The 23,603-nt window shown below is 43.3% G+C and overlaps 1 protein-coding gene across 4 annotated transcripts in view; it reads left to right on the top strand.

Moving 5' to 3' along the window:
* The first annotated feature begins 326 nt into the window (after positions 1–326).
* Positions 327–23,603, top strand: part of LMNB1 (lamin B1) — a 75,004-nt gene continuing 51,727 nt past the window's right edge. For 2 of the 4 annotated variants that reach the window (XM_067731609.1, XM_067731610.1), the window contains exon 1: positions 329–1,105. In XM_067731609.1, the coding sequence (XP_067587710.1) occupies positions 747–1,105 (359 nt within the window). In that variant the 5' untranslated portion in view covers positions 329–746. Of the gene's footprint in view, positions 1,106–23,603 lie in introns of all 4 variants that reach the window. The other 2 variants (XM_067731608.1, XM_067731611.1) reach the window with 2 other exon arrangements.

Below are 23,603 nucleotides of genomic sequence, written 5' to 3' on the forward strand. Positions count from 1 at the left end.
CATCCGCCGACCCGACCCGATAAGCGGTCCCCGCGCGCTGGTGGGAAAGCACGGCCGGCGCGGAGCCCAAAGCCGCCGCTCGAGCAGTCTCCGGCACCCCTCCCCACAGCCCTCAGTCCTTCCGCCCCCAGCCACGCCCAGCCGGGCGCGCCGAGCCGACGGTTGCCTGATGGCCAGATTTTGAATTTACAGGCCCGGCCCCCGAGTTGCCGGCCCTCCATTGGCCAGCGACGGTCACGTGGATACGCCGGAGCGCGCCGGCCATCTTGGGGAGCGCGGCGCCGCGGTCCGCGCCACCTCCGCCCCCAGCGGCTCGCAGCCAGCCCGCCCCTCCGCCCTCCTCACCCCGCCCGCGGCTCAGCGCCGCCTGAGAGGAAACAAAGTGCTGCGGGCGGGAGACTCGGCGGCGGCGGCGGCGGCGGCGGCGGCGCGCGGACTCTGCTCGGCTCTCCCGGCCACCCTCACCCTGTATTTCCTGAGCGTGTGTGCGCGCGTGTGTGAGTGTGTGCATGTTTTCTTACAAAGGACGTTTTACGTTTAATTGATTCGTAGTCCTCCCCCTTTGCCCTTTGTGCTTGTAACCCCTCTCCCGCCATCCCAGGTGCTTCGTCCTTCCCCCCGACGTCTGCCTCTCCGCGAGCGCGGATCGTCGGTTCGTGCCTTCCCTCACGCTTCTCCGCCTGACGCCCCCTCCGTGTTCCGGCGCTGCCCGCGGCCTCAGCGCTCAGCTCTCCTCGCCGATCGCCATGGCGACAGCGACCCCCGTGCAGCAGCGGACGGGCAGCCGCGCCGGCGGCCCCGCCACGCCACTGAGCCCCACGCGGCTGTCGCGGCTGCAAGAGAAGGAGGAGCTGCGCGAGCTCAACGACCGGCTGGCCGTGTACATCGACAAGGTGCGCAGCCTGGAGACGGAGAACAGCGCGCTGCAGCTGCAGGTGACGGAGCGTGAGGAGGTGCGCGGCCGCGAGCTCACCGGCCTCAAGGCACTCTACGAGACCGAGCTGGCAGACGCGCGACGCGCGCTCGACGACACGGCCCGCGAGCGCGCCAAGCTGCAGATCGAGCTGGGCAAGTTCAAGGCCGAGCACGACCAGCTGCTCCTCAAGTGAGTGCCGGGGGCGCAGCTCGGGCGGGAGGGCGAGGGCCGGGGTGCTCACGTCCTTCGGAAGGGGCAGGGTCTCGGTCTCTAAGAAGGAGAAAGAATCTAGTGTATTTCAGCGGGGGCGGGGGTCGCGCGGGGGTCTCAAGCTGTAGTGATGGTGGGACCGGGATGCACATTTCCCGATCCTGGATACCCAGTGGGACTCGGCGAAGTGCGCGCCTGGGGCCGCCAGGGACAGGCGACCGGCTTCGGGCCTCGGACCCCGGGATCCAGAAGGCTTTAAACGCGCGGAGATCGGGCGGGCGCCAGGTGCGGGGAGGTGGCGTCTGGGCGCGCGCTCGAATGCGCGCCCCGGTTTCCGGCCAGGCCCGAGACAAAGCATCTGGTGGGTTTGCGGTGCAGGAATGGCCGGCCGGGGAGGACCGGCTGCCCGCCTGGAGAATGAATGAGCTGTGCGCGGGCGGAGAGAGGAAGGGGAGGGACCTGCCTCCGGCGTCCCGGTCTCCCGGGGGTGGGTCCCGCTTTGGCGCGCTCAGTCTTGGCCCTGTGACATTTTGCGATCTTTCTGCGCCTGCCTTGGGCGAAGAGGGAGGGGCGGAGTCTGAACTGCGCGCCACTGTCGACTCTGGGCAAGTTGGGTGTTCAAGCTGGTTAGCTTTCTCTGGGGAAAGGTGTCCTTTCTTTATGCCGAGACAGGCCGCGGTCTTTGGGTGTTTCTCTGCACCGGACTCCGCAAGCTGGGTTTTTTCACGTCTTGGCCACCGTTCTCGGATAGACGAACCGCCTGCCCTCCCGCAGCAGTCCTCTCCCCTAGCTTTTGTATCGCCCAGACATAGTCATTTGCTTTTTCGGGTGTAGGGGAGACCCAGCTCAGTCCCCGCATCTGTCCTTATGTTGACAGGCCAGGGCAGGTGAAAGGGTGTTGTGTAAACGTGGAGAGTTGTGGCGAGGGAGAGCTTGTAATTTTTTCACATAAGAGGGTCTGAATTTTTCAGTTCAGGGCACACGGGTAAACTAGCAAGCCTTTGCCGATCCTACCTTGCCTTTCTGATGAGCAAAATGGCATAGTTATCCTCAGTAGGCAGCTAGTGTTGATGTCACGCTTTAGAATATTGCTCGGTTTGCCTCCAGAATTCCGGTGGTCTTCATCCCCTCTTGCCAGTTGAAATCTCTGGAGATACCTGATTCTGACTTTGACTTTGTGTTCCCCTGAATGTCTCTCTGTCTCCGTGTAAATGTTCCTGTCTCAGTCTCTGTGATTTTCAGTATGTGAATCTCAACTTCCCCATCTTGTTAAATACTTGAAAAACGGTTCATAAAGAATATGTGCACTTGGTAAAAAAAAAAAAAAATTGTATAGACAGGCTTATAGTGAAAAACGATGTCTCTTGCCTCCTTCCAGGAGACAATCACATTTAGCCTTTTTTGTTTTTATTTCTTTGAGTATTTAGTCCCACAAAATAAAAATAATAATAAGCTTATGTTTCTGTTTCCTGGATTTTCTAATCTTTGGAGTCGTCTTTTGAAATGGGTCAATTCACTCACTACTGTCTCCATCTTCCTCCAAACTTTTCATTACTGAATTTCTTCATATCTTGGATGCCATTGCTTATATGATTCACCATTATCACATGTACCACTAAGAAGAAAAACTTCAGGGCCAACTATGCAGGATCCATCCTGTTGGACCCACCCTGTTTTCAGAGATGTTAAAGTGTGACACAGATTAAGTATGTTACCTGCCAGTCACTGTTTTATGTAGAGGATACAGAGCTTTGAAAAAAATAAGTTACTGCCCTTATGTTGATGATAGGGGAGATACCCAGCAAGCGAATAAAAATTGTATTTCAGCTAATCTGAAACATTTTGATGCTGGTGCTTTTATAATCTTTTCAGAAGGTATCCACTGAAGGTTTTTCACACAGTAACAAGACTGCCACCTGGCTGACTGTAGTTGTAAAATGCTCTGCATGGATTGTAAAATGCATGCTGGTTTCATCAAGATTAAAAAGTGAAGAATATATGTGTTAGAATCAATGAAATCAGTGAATGTGATATAATGTTAGGATAACAGATACTAGGGGAATAAAAATAGAGCAGGGTGAAGGGATGGTATAGTTAAGGGAGGCCTGTCTGAGGGCTTGACAATTGAAAACAATTTTCTTTGAGATGTCAGGTAGTGTACTGGGATTTTATAGATAGATAAATATCTATATATAACTATATAGAGAGAGCCTGAACATATATATCTATTAGGATTAGATGTATTTTATTTTCTGATGTGCCATCAATTCCTCAAAACATACCACATTTTACTTTCATATTTCAATCCTGACTTTCTTTGTACAATTTTGTTCCTAAATAGCCTTCCATTTTTCTTGCTGATTAAAGAAAATTTTGCCTTTAGCATATCTTCAAACTTTTAAAAGACATCTAATCATAATATCTATTATATGAGGCTACTTTCTTCCCTTAAGCTCTCTGCTCTTAAGACATGATGTGCAGTTGACGTCCTAGGAATTTACCTGATTTAGACCCGGTTTCCTCCTGTATCATACATTTTCAGTTCCTTGGTTTCTTCCTTCATTTTATTGGAGAACATCCTTAAGTTACTTATTCAGAAAAGATGGCAGGAGGTAGACTTTCCAAGTCTCGTGTATCTGAAAATAATTTTGATTTTTGTCTCATGCTTGATGAATAGTTGGGCTAGGTATAGAATACTGGTTCAACATTTTTCCTTACAGCTTGGAAAGTATCATATTGCCCCGTTGTCTTCTAGTAGCCAGTTGTTGTTCATGTCTACCTAATGCCAGTCACAGTTACTTTCTTTTGGTAATTGCTTTGCCTCTCGGGAAGCTTTGGAATTTTCTTTTCTCCTGGTTTTCTGGGATTGCATGGTGATAGGTCTAGGTATGGATATTCTCTTATGCATTGTAGTTGTTATAAGCAGGTCCTTTCCATTTAAAGTCTTGGTCTTTGTTTAGCTCTGGGAAATTTACTTTTTTCTGTATGTTTTCTGTGCTCCATTTTCTTTGTTCTCTCTTGTTGGAATGTTGAACTCCTGGGTTTCTTGTTTCCTTATACTTTTTTTCATCCTGGGAAATTACTTTGCTCTTCTCCAGCTCAATAGTGACATTTAAAGGCACAAGTCATACTTTTAATTCCAAGAAATCTTTTTGTACAGGTATTTCTCTTTTTTTCAGCTTGCGTTTATTTTTAAGGATGCATTATTTTCTTTAATCTGTCTGAGAGTAATATTTAGGGTTTTCTTTTTAAATTCTCTTCTGTTAATTGGATTATCTCTTTTCCCTCCCTGGTCACTTGTTCTTTTTGTTTGGTTTGCTTTTTATCTTCCTACTCATTTTTGTCAATTGCTGATCCTTGGTTGTCTACATTTTCAAATGAAGAACTAGGTAATGCTTGAATATTACTGCCGGGTTATTTAGGTAGCTCCTTCCCACTTTTCTGAGTGTAAGAGCAAATTCGGATCTCTTTATGTAGGAATGGGATGTATTCTTGGCCAACTTGTTGGAAAGCCTGCAGTTATGTTAAGGGGTGCCCAGGAGGGTGAGGTGCAAAGCTGTTTCATGAGTTAATCCCTCATTTTAAGTCTGCCTTACTTTCTCCTGTAGCCCCTGTGTGCACGTTCTGTGGTAGGTACTTTTATCTACATTTTTTTTTAAGCCACTAAGTTTTTATTTTTTTTAATTAATTTATTTATTTATCTTTGGCTGTGTTGGGTCTTTGTTGCTGCACACAGGCTTTCTCTAGTTGCAGCGAGTGGGGACTACTCTTCGTTGTGGTGCGCAGGCTTCTCATTGCAGTGGCTTCTCTTGTTGCAGAGCATGGGCCCTAGGCACGCAGGCTTCAGTAGTTGTAGCGTACGGGCTTAGTTGCTCCGGGGCATGTGGGATCTTCCCGGACCGGGGCTCAAACCCATGTCCCCTGCATTGGCAAGCAGATTCTTAACCACTGTGTCACCAGGGATGTCCTCTACATTTTATCTACTAGAAATTTGTTGAAATGTTTGCTAATGATCCTTTTTCTGTTCACTTTCTTGCTATGGGTTTATTCGTTGTTTACTGCTTTTTTTTCTTAATATTTATTTGTTTATTTTGGGCTGCGTTGGGTCTCCGTTCCTGCATGCGGGCTCTCTCTAGTTGTGGCGAGCAGGGGCCACTCTTGATTGCGGTGCGTGGGCTTCTCATTTGTGGTAGCTTCTCTTGTTGCTGAGCACGGGCTCTAGGCGCACAGGCTTTAGTAGTTGCAGCATGTGGGCTCAGTATTTGTGGCTCGCGGGCTCTAGAGAGCAGGCTCAGTAGTTGTGGTGCACGGGCTTAGTTGCTCTGTGGCATGTGGGATCTTCTCAGACCAGGGATCGAACCCGTGTCACCTGTGTTGGCAGGCGGATTCTTAACCACTGTGCCACCAGGGAAGTCCCTACTGCTTTTTTATTAGGGTCTAGTGGGGAGGTCAGTGCCTGTGCATAGTAATCCTTGGAAATCTTGGAAATATTTTAATTTTGAACAATAATTGAAGTACAATTTGTAAGATGAAAAAGAAGAAATGTTTTATTATCTGTTTGGGTCCATTGAGCTCTTTCGTTTAAGAATAATTTTCTGTAACTTATTTGGAGTTAGAGTCTTTGTAATTAGTCTGTTAGGTGGATTTAGATTAAGAAAGCAAGTCTCGGGGCTTCCCTGGTGGCGCAGTGGTTGAGAATCCGCCTGCCAATTCAGGCGACACGGGTTCGAGCCCTGGTCTGGGAAGATCCCACATGCCGCGGAGCAACTAGGCCTGTGCGCCTCAACTACTGAGCCTGCGCGTCTGGAGCTTGTGCTCTGCAACAAGAGAGTCCGCGACAGTGAGAGGCCTGTGCACCGCGATGAAGAGTGGGCCCCGCTCGCCGCAACTAGAGAAAGCCCTCGCACAGAAACGAAGACCCAACACAGCCAAAAATAAATAAATAAATAAGCTTTCATTTAAAAAGAAAGAAAAAAAAGAAAGCAAGTCTTGAGAGAATTATAGATTCCAAAATTACTTAGTCCCTTTTTGGTTCTTTAGCATACAACATACCTCAAAGACAGAAGAATTCTTGGAGACACTTGTCCTGCTAGAAAGAATTTGACAACGGCTTCTGTGCAGGTGGTCTCTTACAGGGAAACTGATCTTAGATCTAAGATATAGCTACTCCAGTTCATTCCAAGCCTAATTATATTTCATTGGAAGCTTTTTTGAATACTTGCCAAGAATGATGATGAATACCATCAGTCAACACTTTAAACAAAAAAGCAAAGAAAAATTGACTTAATTGAGAATTTCAGAATTAACTAATTCTGCAGGAAAACTAAATGTAAGAGAAAGTTATGTTTAACAGTTGTTCAGTAACTAATTTTGTGGATGCATACATTTTTTTTTTCTTCAGTGGTACAGATCCATAGTCTTTTATGTAAAACCCTTATAGCCACAAGTGTTTGGAATTAAAAGCAATTCCAACTTTAAGAAGGTAGTATGATGCGTATACTGTATATGACACCCCAGTGGGGTCTGGGGTAGCACTCTATGTGAAACAGGTATTTCTGCAGGGAAAGATTAATAGTCACAGTAAATGGAGAAAGACAACTAAAAATAGCCTCATGTCCATTCAGGTCAAGTTTTGTCACCAAATGAATTAATGAAAATTTAAGTTTTAGAGCTCTGGGATTACATATAAGAGTAATAATTCATGTTTTTTAATTGACTACTTCTTAGTAACTTCGCTTGACTCATCAGGTTCTAGAAGTTGTGCTTTATTCCACAAACACAAATAAATTTGATTGATTGATTGGTTCACAGTAGATATTCAAGCTTGAAAGGATGCAAAATTGACTCTAAAGTCATTTTCTCTTTTGAGAATTATGAATTAATTAGGAAACTGGAGATGGGGGCTCACTGGAATATAACTAATATAATGGATGCTGTAGCATTGTTTGAGATGCTGAGCAAGTCAATTTACTGTCCCTTCATTAAAAAAAATATTTTTAAAAGGATGTCCCAGGACTTCCCTGGTGGCATAGTGGATAAGAATCCACCTGCCAGGCTTCCCTGGTGGCGCAGTGGTTGGGAGTCTGCCTGCCGATATAGGGGACGTGGGTTCGTGCCCCGGTCTGGGAGGATCCCGCATGCCGCGGAGCGGCTGGGCCCGTGAGCCGTGGCCACTGGGCCTGTGCATCTGGAGCCTGTGCTCCGCGGCGGGAGAGGCCACAACAGTGAGAGGCCCGGGTATCGCAAAACAAACAAACGAACAAAACAAAAAAATGAATCCACCTGCCAATGCAGGTGCCACAGGTTTGATCCCTGGTCTGGGAGGATCCCATATGCCATGGAGCGGCTAAGCCTGTGCGCCACAACTAGTGAACCCACATCCTGCAACTGCTGAAGCCCGTGTGCCTGGAGCCCGTGCTCCACAACAAGAGTAGCCGCCGCAATGTAATGAGAAGCACATGCACCGCAACAAAGAATAACCTCTGCTCACCACTAGAGAAAGCCTGCGCGCAGCAACAAAGACCCAGTGCAGCCAAAAATATAAAACTAAATCTTAAAAAAAAATAAAAAGGATGTCCCAAGAAACATAGTTTAGTGTATTATAGGTATTGGGCCTCAAAGCCAGTGTTTTCAAATTAGTCTTTGAGATACTGGACAAAAAATTTGTTATTTAAAGCAGAATTTCATATCTTTTCAAAACAGATGGTGCTTCTTTTTAAATATAATTTCATGAAAAGAAAAGTTTTTCTCAAAATAGAATAAAGTGTAATGTTGCTTGTATTTTTTTCACAGTATATATGCACCTGAAGATTTGTAGGCTTCCTACCTTCGTCCCCAAGCAAGTTTTGAATAGGATAGGTTTGAGGTTGAGGGGATCAAGCCTACATAGTATATTCCTTTGGGAAAACGACATTCCTCTGATTTTGCTTTGTCAGTACGTTAGTAAGGAAACTTCTGTTGGGAAATTTGGATTTGTGTGTTTTCGTTAAAAAATACGTACAGATGTTCACATGCTACTCGCATGTATAATTGGGACACTTGTCAGTCACAGTAGCTTGAGATACAGTAGTGTTAAGCAAGAGCACTACATGAAGTTGCACCTTCCTACATTTTGTGACTTGGGGCAGGTATTAATACTTTAATTCTTTGAGCTTTCATGCCTCATCTGTGTAATTGGGATAAGGCATAACTAGTAGTTTTCTGAATCTCAGGAAGAATTAAGAAACCCAGATCTTTTTCTAGCCTGTCATTTACTTGTCTCATAATAACGGGTGGATTTTTATCAGAATTGGCTATTTGAATAAATTAGGAAGTATATGGAAGTGAAAGTAAATCAGATAAACTATTTTTTTTCTCTTTCTTTGGGGAGAAGTGGGTGCTGGGGATTTACTGTATATTTGGACTTATTGTATATGTTTACTGTGTTGACTTTCTACATATTCTGGTCACACAGAATGAAATTTAGGTGCAGGGCTAAACAGTATCTTCAGGGTTGTTTTAACATTAATATTTTTCAGTTTTCAAACCTAAAGTAATAAATGCTAATCTGCTCTAGGGACTTTCCTTTGTAGGTAGAATAATTAATTGAAAAACAAAAATTTGATCCCATATATTACTTGGTCTTTTGTTTATGTCCTTATTTTGCCCTGGTAGAAGCAAGTTGCCAGTAACACCCTTGCCTTAATATGAGAGGTATAAAACTTCATGGTAAATATTACTTTAATTTTCAAGGGAAGAACAGGAAGGATAGACGCCTAGAATTGGTGTTAAAGGCTAGGTGACAGGTCCTAAGTAATGAAACCATCATGATGCTTCCTTTCCATGCTTTCAAAGGATGTTTGGTAGAGCGTATCTTTTGGAGTTGTTTATTTAAACTAGGAGGTTAGACTAGGTAATCTTTTGGTGTACCCAGGCTCAAGGAAGTAAACACACAGAATGAAAGATAAAGCACTGTAAAAATATGCTGCTGAATGTTTTTTTTTTTTCTCCATATACTCCATTATGCTTGTTCTTTTCATTTGTCCAGATGACTTCACCTCAGGTATTTCTGAGTTAGAGATCTTTAGACTATTGCATCATCACTGTAGGTCTATTTCATGCACAAATAGTGAGAATGAGCCTTAAGTGTTAATTGGGTGACGACACCCTGTCTAACTGAAGTTCCCAATTATTTCTAGGATCCAGGGAAGTTTCCTAATCAGAGTTTTTAACTTCTTTTTTTTTTTTTTTCCCAATATATCTCTCTGATAAAAGGGATTGTGTTTTGGCTGTTATATTTGGGAAATTTTAAAAAACTAATTTTTTTGTTACACAAAAATTATATATTCATTATGGAAAATTAGAAAATACAGATAAACACCAAGAAGAAAATAAAAGTCACCCTTAGTTCCATAAATAAGAGCTCTAAGTTTTTCTTTTTATATCCATATTATTAACGAAAAATGGGTTCATGATAAATATTGATGCATAACCTTCTTTCATGCTACACTGCTTTGTGAACTTCTTTACATGTCAGTAAATGTGCTATATCGTCATTTTGAAGATACGTCAACAGCCTTTAATGGGTAGGGTTAGTTTACCGTGACCAGAGATGTCAGCTTTGCAGTGACTACCTAATTTCTCAGAGGCCGTAGAGGGCCATGATTATCCTCTTCCCTCTTTCTGACAATATCAAATTTTTTCTCCTGGTTAACATATTGATAAAAATGGTTAAATGTTAAACTAATTTACTGGTGAAATGTTAACCATTGGATAAAGTAATTACAACTTGGCCAGTTTTTGATGCCAGTAACAGCATATGGGTGTCCATTTGGGGGAATTTATTTTTAATTTCTGCAGGTTCTTTTTAGTTCTCGATCATTTTTATTGTTGTGCTCATGTTGCAAACATAAAGGAGTAAAAAGATCCACATTTGGGTCATAATCTTAGGTTTCTGCTGATATCTTTGCTGTAGACCTAGATGATAAGTGAGACTTTCCCTAGCTAATATGTTTACTTGGTCCTTTTTTTTTTTTATGGTACACGAGCCTCTCACCGTTGTGGCCTCTTCCGTTGCGGAGCACAGGCTCCGGACGCGCAGGCTCAGCGGCCATGGCTCACGGGACCAGCCGCTCCGCGGCATGTGGGATCCTCCCGGACCGGGGCACGAACCCGCATCCCCTGCATCGGCAGGCGGACTCTCAACCACTGCGCCACCAGGGAAGCCCTACTTGGTCCTTTTTAAATTTAATTTTTTGCCTTTATTGCATTTGTATGTATGTATGTATGTATTTATTTATGCATGCGATACGCGGGCCTCTCACTGTTGTGGCCTCTCCCGTTGCGGAACACAGGCTCCTTAGGCGCAGGCTCAGCGGCCATGGCTCACGGGCCCAGCCACTCCGCGGCATGTGGGATTTTCCCGGACCGGAGCACGAACCCGTGTCCCCTGCATCGGCAGGCGTACTCTCAACCACTGCGCCACCAGGGAAGCCCCGCATTTGTGTTTATTGATCATAGGATTATAGCACATTTATAGCTTGGAGGGGACTTGGATCATCTGATCTATCCAGCCCACTGTGTAGGTTCAGAAATTGAGACCTAGAAAGATAAGAATACTGGTACAAGATGCGGGACAAAAAGAGCTAACATTTATCTTCTGCTTATTGTGTTTGCCAGGTACTATGCTAGGTGCTTTACAGACACTGTCTTTTAAGTGTTATGATAACCCTGTTTGGTGGGTGAGGAAACTTGAGGCTCAGAGAGGTTAAATATTTTGCCTGGGATAACTTAGCAGATCAATGGCAGAGCTAGAATAGATCCTCGCTCTGTCTTCTAGCATTGTTACAGGGTTTTTACGTGGATCATGCCATTTAATACCGACCTGAAGCAGGCCCATGGAGCACTGTCATCTGTCTTACATAAGACTGTTGACTTTCAGGTTTGGGTGCTACTTTTGGAAATGGTACTAGATGTGAGTTTTTCACAGTGATATTTGAGATAATCTTGGATTTGTCAGGAGGGTGCAGTAACTGAGGCAGCTGCTTGAAATACTGAGGGCTTCATTTGCTAATAAGGAAAGGGTAAAAATGAATTACTGAAAGAGACCTCTTTTGTCTTTTCTTCCTTGTTGAAGAACTTCCTACTTTACTCCGTGCCTTAATAATAACTTTAAAATAAACTAAAATCTCTAAATAAGTCTTGAATACTCATGGCAGAAATATTGTTTTCATTTTTTATTCAGCACACATTTGTGGAACAGGTACTGTTACGAAGTGCAGGCTTGTACTGCTCGCCACACAGAAGGCCAGTAAATTGAGAAACGAGTTGTTGGGGCAAAGAATAGTGACTTTATTTGGAAGCCTAGCACACCAAGAAGATGGTGGACTAGTTTCCCAAAGAACCATCTTGCCTGGGTTTGGGTGCTAGTTTCTTTCAGAACAAAGAAGGGGAGGTGAGGGGTAAAGTAAAAAAGGTGATACATTGTTGCTAATATTTCCTGGTTCAGGCCAGAACGGGAGGGGATATATTCATTTCTTCTTACCTGCATCCATTCCCAGGTGGGCCTGGTTAGGGTATTCCTAGTGAACTAAACGAAGGTATTTTAGCTTAACTGGGAGACAGGGTTCCTGGAGATGCTCATTATGTATACTTTAAGCTGTAGGCAACATCCATTTAATGATTAACTTATAGCAAAAGCAATAGAATACAAAGGTTAAAGTAGAAGAAACAGATCAATATGGAGTCAGGTTCTTCCCTATTACAAGTACTACATGCCAGGCCTTGAATCAGATGCTGGTAACAGGGAGATGGGACACTTAGTGCCTGTTAACAAGTTGCTTACAATGTAGTGAGGAAGATATAAAATGCACTACAGTATTGTGATACTGTAACTGCAATATGCTAGTACAATGTAACAAATGCTGTGATAGCAGTACCCACATCTTGCTATGGAGAAAGGGGCTACCCCTTTCTCCATACCACGTAAAGCAGAGTAGGAGCTTTGTAAAGTTTTGAGAGACATCCCAGAGGAATTGGGGAGGCAGTGAAATCTGAGTGTTGAGAGATAAGTAGGGTTGGCTTCTAAATGGAAAACATTAGTAGAGGTGTTGTCCTGAAAGGCAAGGAGATTTACAAAGGAATGGTAGTACAGTTTTGGTGTGATAAGGCCTAGAAAGTGTCCATTGACTTTGGTTCGTGGGAACTTATTGTTGACTGTGAGGAGCATCTAATGGTAGAGAAGAGCAGTAGGGTCAAAGCCACTGACCATAATTAAGAAATGGGAATAAAGGTCATGAGTTTAGGTCATAAAGAGTGATGTGAAAGGAAGAAGACATTCTTAAAGGTCGATTTAAAGTAGAGTCTTACTCAATGTTTATATAACAAAACACTGGATAGGGTACCAGAACACTTATCCCTCTAACATTCTGTACTAAAAAAATGATGGCTTCACCGCCTTTGCTTAAAACACTTTAAGTGGCTTCCAGGATAGTAGCTTCTAGGATGAAGAGTAAAATCCTCAGTATTACCTAATACTAGGGTGGCCGTATAATTTAGCATTCAAACAGGGTTACTTCCTTCTTGGTGTGAGAGAGGGAGCTATTGATAATTATGCTGGGACACTGGCATCAATGGAAATTACCCTAGACAAACTTGGACATACCTAAAAGTTCTTCTCTTCATGAGCTGGCTCCTGAATGACTGTGGCTTCAACTCACACCATACTTGGTCTTGCTCTCTCCTCTCCAACCATGAAATTTTTTATTCAGTCCTGTTTACCATGCTGTCTCTTAATAGGGCCTTTGCATATGCAGTTTCCTTTGTCTGGACTTCTGTCATCATTGGGTTAACTCCTCCTTAAACCTCAGATCTCTAATTCATTTCTTAGGGAAATCTTCCCTATCCGGTTTTGTAAATGTGAGCTTTTACAAAAAAACCCCCAAAACCTGTGACTATCCAACAAATGCGTATGTGTGAACATAATTTAAGGATTCAGAGATCTCCAAGACTTCTTATGAAAAAATTACCTTCAACTATTTTAACTGCTCCTTTGATATTTATCTTGATATCTAAATGGCATTATTGACTTTGTGCCATGGAAGATGAGGAATTGACTTCTTCATTTTGTTCTTCATAACAAATTTTTCTTCCTCTTATCCTCCCAATAGTCATACATTACATTTTAGTTGAGATTAGTTTAGATCAGTTTTGGTATATAAAGTATTATTTCACTGTGTTCTGCTGCAAATGCGTCTGTAGCACCAATTCGCTCATATGTGACTGGTAAATAGAGAAATGATATTGTAATTAGAGGTTGTATTGACTTACATATGACTTTTCCTAGTAAAGGAGAGTCAGAATATCAAGAGTAGAGTTCAGAGGGAAAGAAAGCTCTGATTTCAACTCTATTTTAAGAAAGTTAAAGGAGTGCCTGCACCCAGGATTCCCTCCCCCAGAGAGGTGTGCACCACCTTTGTTCTTGTAGCCGGGGTTGTGTTCAGTGTCTATTTCTATCTCTAATGTCTCAGTTTCTGCAAGCCAGCATGGCCACTCTGATGTTGTTGTGCATCTCTGAGCATCTCTTGAGGCAGCTCTAGACACACTAAACTGACTGCTTGCATTGTCCAAGTCATCTCCTGGAGTACTAATTATCATCATTATTATTTTTTAAAATTTATTTTTATTTTTAAAGTTTGTTTTTGGCTGCGTTGGGTCTTTGTTGCTGCACGTGGGCTTTCTCTAGTTACGGTGAGTGGGGGCTACTCTTCGTTGTGGTGCATGGGCTTCTCACTGGTGGCTTCTCTTGCAGAGCATGGGCTCTAGGCGGTTGGGCTTCAGTAGTTGTGGCATGCAGCCTCAGTAGTTCTGGCTCGTGAGCTCTAGAGCATAGGCTCAATAGTGTGGCACACGGGCTCAGTTGTTCTACGGCATGTGGGATCTTCCCGGACCAGGGCTCAAACACGTGTCCCCTGCACTGGCAGGTGGATTCCTAATCACTGAACCACCAGGGAAGTCCCTGGGGTACTAATTATGTTACTGCTAGTGCTCTGGTTACAAGGTTGCATAGGTTTTTAGTGGTTTGTTCCAACCTTATTTTTCCCATTCTTTTTAAATTTTAATATGTGCAGAATGTAAGAGTTTTCAGGAACACATATATTTTGTTATAGCAAAAATACCTATACTCTATGAACATAACCCCCAGCAGAATTCAACAGTGTACTATACTTAGTTTCCCTTCCCTATACCACCTTTTGATTGTCTGTGAAAATAGTATTTTTCCTACTTACTTAATTTTGTCTAACTATAAAGAAAGATGATACCAGTTGTTAAAACACCAAGTCATTCAGAATCAGGAGGCTTTCTATTAGTTTTATCTTATTTAAAAGAAAATATTTATTTATTATTGGGCTGCGTTGGGTCTTAGTTGTGGCACGCGGGATCTTCATTGTGGCATGTGGGGTTTTTCATTGTGGTGCGTGGGCTTCTCTCTAGCTGTGGCACGTGAGCTCAGTAGTTGCAGCACGCGGGCTCTCTAGTTGTAGCACGTGGGCTCTCTAGTTGTGGCGCACAGGCTCCAGAGCACACGGGCTTCGTAGTTGTGGAGTGTGGGCTTAGGTGCCCTGCGGCATGTGGGATCTTAGCTCCCTGACCAGGAATCAAACCTGCGTCCCCTGCTTTGGAAGGTGGATTCTTAACCACGGGACCACGAGGGAAGTCCCAGTTTTATCTTATTAAAGAAGTAGCATTTGGAGTCTGTGCTCTTTTCTAGTCTAGTTGCATTTCATAAGCATTGATAGTTTTGGTATAGAATTCTAAATTGTAAAGAATATTTCCTCAGGATTTTGAAGGCATGCTCTACAGTTTTCTAGCTTCTGTTGTTGCTAAGAAGTACTAATGAGTGAAAAGTTAAAAAGCTTGTATCATCTTTGTGGTCTAATTCTTAAATTTCACAAGGATGTTCCTTGGTGTGGATCTTTTTTCATCCACTGTGCTGGTCATTTGGTGAGAATTCTTCAGTCTGGAAATTCATGTCTTCAGTTCTTGGAAACATTCTTAAGTTATTTTATTGATGATTTCTTCCTCTTATTACTTTTGGAGACTCCTGTTATTCAAATGTTGGACCTCTTAAATTGATCCTTTAGTTTTCTTATCTTAAAAAATCTCTTCTTCTCTGCTAGATGTTCTCAATTTTATCTTCCAATTTTTGCTGTCATATTCAAAATTTCCAATAGCTTCTTTTTATTCTCAATGGTTCTTTAGAGCATACTGATCTCATTTCAGTTTCATGGATGCAATGGTTGCTCTTTTCAGAAGTCTCCGTTTTCCTTCATAGTTCCTGATTGTTCCAAGTTAATTTCCTTTTCTAATCGTTTAGGTCTTTGTATCTGTCAGGAAACCAATAGATATCTTAATCAGAAAGGAAAACAATATGGAAAGTAGATGCTTATAAAAAATTATTAGAAGGGTCAGAGAAGCAGTAACAATACCTCAAACACTGTAGAACTGATCTTCTTTGGGAGCTTTTATGTCTGAGGTCACCACTGAAACCACTGAATTGAAAAACAGTGTATAGCTAGCTATACTTCAGGACCAGGAAGCTGTCACTGCTGTTGCTGTAAGAATAACTGCCTCAAGACACCAAGCAAACTGGAGAATGGACTTAGAATGGACATTATTTCAGAAAAACTCTACAGACCAATATCCCTTATGAATATAGGTGCAAAAATACTGGCAAACCAAACCCACCAACATGTAAAAGGATTATACACCATCACCAAGTGGGATTTATCCTGGGAATGCAAGGTTGGTTCAGTCTGTGAAAGTAAACAGTGTAATATACCTTATTAATAGAACGAAGGACCAAAACCATATGATCATCCCAATAGAGGAAGAAAAAGCATTTGACAAAATGTACCAGTCTTTCATGATAAAAATATTCAAATGAGGGATAAAAGGGAACTTCTTAACTTGGTAAAAGGTATCTGTGAAAAACCTGTAGCTAACATCATATTTAATGGTAAGGACTGACTGCTTTCTCCCTAAGGTCAGGAATAAGACAGGGTTGCCCACTCTTACCACTTATATACAACATTGTATTGGAGGTTCTAGCCAGGGCAGTTAAGGAAGAAAAAGAAATCAGGCATTCAGATCAGAAAAGAAGTAGTAAAACAGCTACACAGTTGATGCTTGAACAGCATGGGGGTTGGGGGGGGCCGACTTTTGCAAGGCAAAAATCCATGTATAACTTATAGTCAATCCTCTGTAGCCAAACAACTGCAGATCATGTAGTAATATAGTTTTTAGTATTGAAAAACATCTTCACGTAAGTGGACCCTTGTAGTTAAAACCTTTGATGTTCAAGGGTAACCGGTGTCTCTATTTGCAGATGAAATGATTCTAAGAAAATCCTAAGGAATCTGTAAAAAACAAAAACTAAAAACTCTTGAAAGCTAATAAACAAGCTCAGCAAGATTTCAGGGTATGAAAGCAATGTACAAAACTCAGCTGTATTTCTGTAAACTAGCAGTGAACACTTTCAAAAATGAAATTAAGAAAACTTCATTTTCCGTAGCATCAAAGAGATGAAGTACTTAGGAATAAATTGAACAGAAGAAGTACAAGACTTGTATACTGAGAGTCACAAAACATTGTTGAAAGAAATTAAAGAAGACCTAAATAAGTGGAAGGACATCCTATATTGATGGATTAGAAGACTTAATATTGGCATATATATATGTATTTTTGGCGGGGGAGGTGTCAAGAAGCAAAAACATCTACTGAATATAAAACTAAAAAAGACAGAGTCCTCCTGGGCCCAAGAGACCCATGGCAGGGAGCCAAGAGTTCTGCATCAGCGCTGCTCTGGGGAGCCCTGGAAGAAGTCATTGCACACGGTAGTGATGAGGGGTAGAAAAACAGTGTACTCCTGGAAGTCCACCTACTGGTTGCTGTCCTCGTCCCGATCACCCATCAGCTTCTTCAGGCCCTCCTCATCCACCTTCTCCACCACAAAGTTGGGCAGCTCCCTGTGCAGAATTCCTTCATCTCCCCCTTAGTCAGCTTGAACTTGTTGCCCTCTTGGTTGGAGTACTTGTGGAAGGTGGTGACCATCACAGTGAGAACCTGCTTCAGGGGACTGGACATCTTGGATCTGGGGCTGCTGGTCTTGGAGGGTCTCCTGGGGAGGTGGGGGTTGGCTGTGGTTCTTCTGGGACCATGAAAGCTGGTGGCAGACATTTTAGGGAGTATCCATCTGCATGAACTCTCCTCGAGGTGGACATCTTGCCCAGGTAACCAGACTGAGACCTGGCCCCACCCAACAGTCTGTAGGCTCCAGTGCTGGGATGCCACAGGCCAAGCCGCCAACCAGGTGGGAACACAGCCCCACCCATCAGCAGACAGGCTGCCCTAAGACTTCCTGAGCCCACAGCCATGTCTAGACACCTTAATATTGTTAAGATGGCAATTCTCCCCAAATTGACCCACAGATTCAGTGCAGTTTCTATCAGAATCACAGCTGCCTCATTTGTAAATTGAGAAGCTGAGCCTAAAATTTAAATGGAAATGCATGGTATCCAGAATAGCCAAAACAATCTCAAAAATTGGAGGAGTCAGTTCTTGGTTTCAAAGTTTACTACAGGGGCTTCCCTGGTGGCGCAGCGGTTGAGAGTCCGCCTGCCGATGCAGGGGTACACGGGTTCGTGCCCCGGTCCGGGAAGATCCCACATGCCGCAGAGCGGCTGGGCCCGTGAGCCATGGCCGCTGAGCCTGCGCGTCCGGAGCCTGTGCACTGCAATGGGAGACCCCACAACAGTGAGAGGACCACATACCCAAAAAAAAAAAAAAAAAAAGTTTACTACAGTAATGTGTGTGGTATTGATATAGGACAAAAGAATTTCAGTTTTTTTTTTTTTTCCCCCTTTGCGGTACATGGGCCTCTCACTGTTGTGGCCTCTCCCGTTGCGGGGCACAGGCTTCGGACGCGCAGCCTCCGGATGCGCAGGCTCAGCGGCCATGGCCCACGGGCCCCAGCAGCCGCTCTGCATGTGGGATCCTCCCGGACCGGGGCACGAACTTGTGTCCCCTGCATCAGCAGGCAGACTCTCAGCCACTGCGCCACCAGGGAAGCCCAGAATTTCAGGTTTTAATGACCCTGCTTGTCAGCAGCAAAATTGCCACAAAGACCAGGTCGGTGGCCCCATGATACTTCCTTCTTTCATTGCTTATGGATGTATTAGAGTACCTAATTTGCATCCAGAAGCCTAGCTGCAAGAGATTCTGGCAAATGTAGGTTTTAGTTTTCTAGTTTAAGAAAGCACAACTGGGAGGGTGGTATGGCCATTGGGTGAGTCAATTCACAGAATTTTTCTCTGAGGTCTGATGACTATTGTATGTCCTCTGTATTCAGAAGTAGGGCTCTGAAAATCTGATGGGAAGCTCTACGCATGAGTGGGGCTTCTTGACTAAGCTTCATTGTGTAACAGTGGAATCATTTCACTGGGAACACCCAGTATCAGTGTCTTCAGGTCTTCTCTCTTGGGCTTTGGCTGCACAGCGTACTTTAAGCTGAGGGAGATTGAGAGGCAACATCAGCATCTGTAAAAGTCCACTGGAATTCTCCTGCCTTTTCAGTATGGTAGTGCTGCCTTTGGCTGTACCAGGTGACACCAGGTCTGAGATTCTGTTTTATTCCTTAGAGAGTAAACCTTTCCTCTTTTATCCTGGTGAATGAGGGGCCATTGGCCCAGGAGCATGGAGTGCGATCTGCTTTGCTTCTTAGATAGATTTTCATCTAGTCCTACTTCAGAGTACCAGGGTATCTCTTGCTATCAGCAGTATCTGCAGTATAAATTAGGTTACTTCTCACATAGCCCTGTGTCTGGCTTTGGGATTCAGCACTCTTGGGTGGACTAAGCTCGTTTTCACTCATCTAATTTCAGCTTCTAAAATTTTGTTCTTTCCTCGTCAGTTGTTTTCATTGTGAATTTGTTCCTCAGTTGTTTAGTTGTGTTTCTGTAAGGGGTAATAGTGGAGTAATGTCTAATGTGCCATTTTTACCCAGAAGTTACATCAGGTGTTCTTGCAGCACTGTGTACTTTTTTGTCTTAGACAAGAAAGTTGCTGACAAGTTTGATTTGTTAAGACAATTTTGTGTGATTGATTGATTCCCTTATTAGAGTGGAATCTCTCTGTGGACAGGGCTAGTGTCTGATTTTGCTTCTTGTATCAGCACATTTCCTAGCACTCTCTAGGCTCCCCCAAAATAATTATTGACTTAGTAATAACCATTTTTTTAGGAGACTATTTTCCTATAAGATTGGGTTGCATATAACCCATAGAGGAGCAGTGAAATAACTAATGATACTAGTAACTGTATTGTTGGATAAAATCTGGGTTTGAAAAGTGATTTTCTGATGTGAAAAATGGCTATTGGCATAAAATCAGTCTCTTTCTGACCACACTGTATAAAATGATCACCCTCCCCTCTTCTCTCTCTCTTTTTTAAAAATAAATTTTATTTATTTATTTATTTATGGCTGTGTTGGGTCTTCGTTGCTGTGCGTGGGCTTTCTCTAGTTGCGGCAAGCGGGGCTACTCTTCATTGCGGTGTGTGGGCTTCTGTTGCAGAGCATGGGCTCTAGGTGTGTGGGCTTCAGTAGTTGTAGCACGCGGGCTCAGTAGTTGTAGCTTGCGGGCTCTAGAGTGCAGGCTCGATAGTTGTGGCGCACGGGCTTAGTTGCTCCACAGCCTGTGGGATCTCCATGGACCAGGGGTTGAACCCGTGTCTCCTGCATTGGCAGGTGGATTCTTAACTGCTGCGCCACCAGGGAAGTCCCTCTCTAACTCTTTATTCTGATTTATTTTTCTTCAAAATACTGATTACCCCAACTGTATAGGTATTTGTTTACTGTTTGCTTCTCCCCAGTATAGGGTACCTTCCATAAGATCAGATGGTATATATATATATGTGTATATATATATATATATATATATATATATTTTTTTTTTTTTTTGCCATACGCGGGCCTCCCACTGTTGTGGCCTCTCCCATTGTGGAGCACAGGCTCCGGACGCACAGGCTCAGCGGCCATGGCCCACGGGCCTAGCTGCTTCGCGGCACGTGGGAACTTCCTGGACCATGGCACAAACCCGTGTCCCCTGCATCGGCAGGCGGACTCTCAACCACTGCGCCACCAGGGAAGCCCCGGGATGGTATATTTTGTTCGTTGCTGATTTCCACACACCCAGATCAGTGGCCTGGCGTATATAACGAAGTTGTGATTGTTGGTTGTTTTTTTTCCCCAATAAGTCATTTTTTGTTAGGACTTAAACTGTATGTGTCCACTCCCCACTCCTGTGTCTATTATGTCAGTGGATTTCTTTTGTTCAGAGAAATGGTTCTGTGGTCCAGTGTTGGTCTTATTTAATATTTTTCCTAATTTTAATCTGATTGCAATTAGGGATTGCCTGATTTTTTTTTTTTTTTTTTTTTTTTTTGTGGTACGCGGGCCTCTCACTGTTGTGGCCTCTCCGGTTGCGGAGCACAGGCTCTGGATGCGCAGGCTCAGCGGCCATGGCGCACGGGCCCAGCTGCTCCGCGGCACATGGGATCTTCCCGGACCGGGGCACAAACCCGTGTCCCCTGCATCGGCAGGTGAACTCTCAACCACTGCGCCACCAGGGAAGCCCAGCTACTCTTACATAAGGTGAACCTGACAATCTATAATAGCTTCTCAAAATTGCTAAGAAGTGATCTAAGCAACCAGAGAGTTGCCTAGTATTTTGCTATAGAATATTATGAATGGGACTTAAAACTGACCTCAGAGTCAGTTTTGGTTTCCGTAAGCTGTTGTTTTATCTGACATGTGAAGGCAGTCATTTAAAAAATCCAGATGTTTGAATTTCTATTTTTTATCTTTAGAAACATGAATGATTCTTGTCTGTTTTTTTCAGATGTGTAGCTTTTAAAAGGCTGTATTCTTAAGTCTATCAATATTATACTTTGGGTGAATTTTTCCATAAGAATACACATCTCCAACAGATTTTATGCATTTAGCAAGCATTTGGTGAACACAAATTCTTGCCCTTATCTATTCTTGTATATATGCAGTGTAATAATCTTTGGTGGGTTTCATGGAAATGCCATTTAATATCCAAAAACTAATTTTGTATACCTTTTTCTAGATATGCAATTATTCTATCTCTAAGAGACCATCTAATAATTTAGGTCTCATTTTCAATTACTTTATGTAACACTTTGTTCTTATATTTCTGTATATGAGAATCAATGAACAAGGACAAAAGTACTTGCGAAAAAAGTGAAAATTAATGGCGCTTGTAAAAGAAGGAATCCAAACCCAAGCATGTGTATAGATCCCATACTGAAAATGAACATGGATTCTTTGTTCACGGGTACATAATAGGTGATTTAGAGAAGCTGAGTTCAGGGACTTTTGTGGCTGTGTTGCTAGTCAAACTAGAAAATTCATTCCGCTGAGCGTCTGTGATATATACTGACTTGTATGGTATAAACTGACCAGTGAAATGTTAACAGAAAGGCAATAATTTGCCAATGCTTGATTAAAACTGTAATTTTTAATTAACAGTTTTTAATTTAAAAACTGTTCTGTAATGAGTTTCAGATTATGTCCTAAGTATGTCTTTGTCCCTCCAGTTCTGCTTCTTAATTTTTGTTTCACACTAATTCTTTGTTCCCTGTTTAAGTGGTCAGTCTAATTTTTCGAGTGTTAAAATTACAATATGATTCAAGTAGTTATTATATCTTACTAGGTCTTAAGTTATTTTCTGTGTCATATATATGTGATATGACTTTATTTAAATGCTCTACAATTACTACCTAGCAATGATGCACTTACCCTCATTCATTTTCCAGCAATTCTGTAATTGGTTGTATTTTCTTTCTTTCGTGTTTTTTTTTTTTTAATATTTATTTATTTTGGCTGTGCTGGGTCTTAGTTGCGGCACATGGGATCTTCATTCCGGCATGCAGGATCTTTAGTCGCGGCACGTGGACTTCTTAGTTGCAGCATGCAGGCTTCTAAGTTATGGCATGCATGTGGGATCTAGTTCCCCAACCAGGGATTGAACCTGGGCCCCCTGCATTGAAAGTGCGAAGTCCTACCCACTGGACTGCCAGGGAAGTCCTGGTTGCCTTTTCTAATCTCCACTTCCTTATTGGTGGGAGTAGTCTGGAATGGGGTACCCTTAGACGAATAAAGGATACCCCTGAGGGAGTGGGATACTTGAGTCATCCAAACAGAAAGGGTAGTACAGAGTCCTAAGCGAGCAGACACTGAGTTCCAGAGCCAGGTAGTTCAGTGCAGAAGCCAGGGTTGAAATGCTGATCCGAAAACAAGTCAGGTTCAAAGAGTTGGTAAGTTGAAAAGCCAAGATGATTAAAGCAGTGAAGTACAGTGGTATTGCTGGTAGTCAGAGGTGGTCAGGAGTAATTCAGAAAGTAGCAAGTAACGAGTTGCATTTAGGTTAGTCCTACAGGCCTCAGGAGATTATAAGGACAGGTCTCAGATTGTTAATTAGAACCAGGTTCTGTTGGAGAAGTACATCACTGAGGCTATGTCTTAACTCTTGACTCACTGCTATAGAATGTTAACAGGAATGTAAATGTATCCTTTCCAGTTGATTATTTTTTTTAATGGTCAGATATTCGATTAGACCTGGTTGCTTGCTATGACTGACAGTCAAGCTTACTTGAAATGAAAGCTAATTTTATTTATTTTTATTTATAGATAAGAGTTTTTAAATATTTATTTTATTATCATTTATTTTTGGCAGCGTTGGGTCTTCGTTGCTGCGCGTGGGCTTTCTCTATTTGTGGCGAGCGGGGGCTACTCTTCATTGGGGTATGCGGGCTTCTCATTGCAGTGGCTTCTCTTGTTGCGGAGCATGGGCGCTAGGCACGTGGACTTCAGTAGTTGTGGCTCGCGGATTCTAGAGTGCAGGCTCAGTAGTTGTGGCACACGGGCTTAATTGCTCCATGGCATGTGGGATCTTCCCGGACCAGGGCTTGAACCCGTGTCCCCTGCATTGACAGGCAGATTCTTAACCACTGCGCCACCAGGGAAGCCCTAATTTTGTTTATTAAGGAAGGAAATTCTTAATTAGAATAGAGTGTTAATTACATTTTATAAAACTTTTTTTTTTTTGCGGTACGCGGACCTCTCACTGCTGTGGCCTCTCCCGTTGCGGAGTACAGGCTCCAGACGCGCAGGCTCAGCGGCCATGGCTCATGGGCCCAGCCGCTCCGTGGCACGTGGGATCTTCCCGGCCCGGGGCACGAACCCGTGTCCCCTGGATTGGCAGGTGGACTCTCAACCACTGCGCCACCAGGGAAGCCCTTTATAAAACTTTTTTCTTAGCTGCAATTAAAGTTTAGGTTCTCACGTGAACATTTACAGTAAATCGGTATGTTTTCTGACTTACACTCAGCAGTGTGCATACTTGAGAATGTCTCCTTATC

The sequence above is a fragment of the Pseudorca crassidens genome, chromosome 3 (assembly GCF_039906515.1).
Source record: "Pseudorca crassidens isolate mPseCra1 chromosome 3, mPseCra1.hap1, whole genome shotgun sequence".
Lineage (NCBI taxonomy): Eukaryota > Metazoa > Chordata > Mammalia > Artiodactyla > Delphinidae > Pseudorca > Pseudorca crassidens.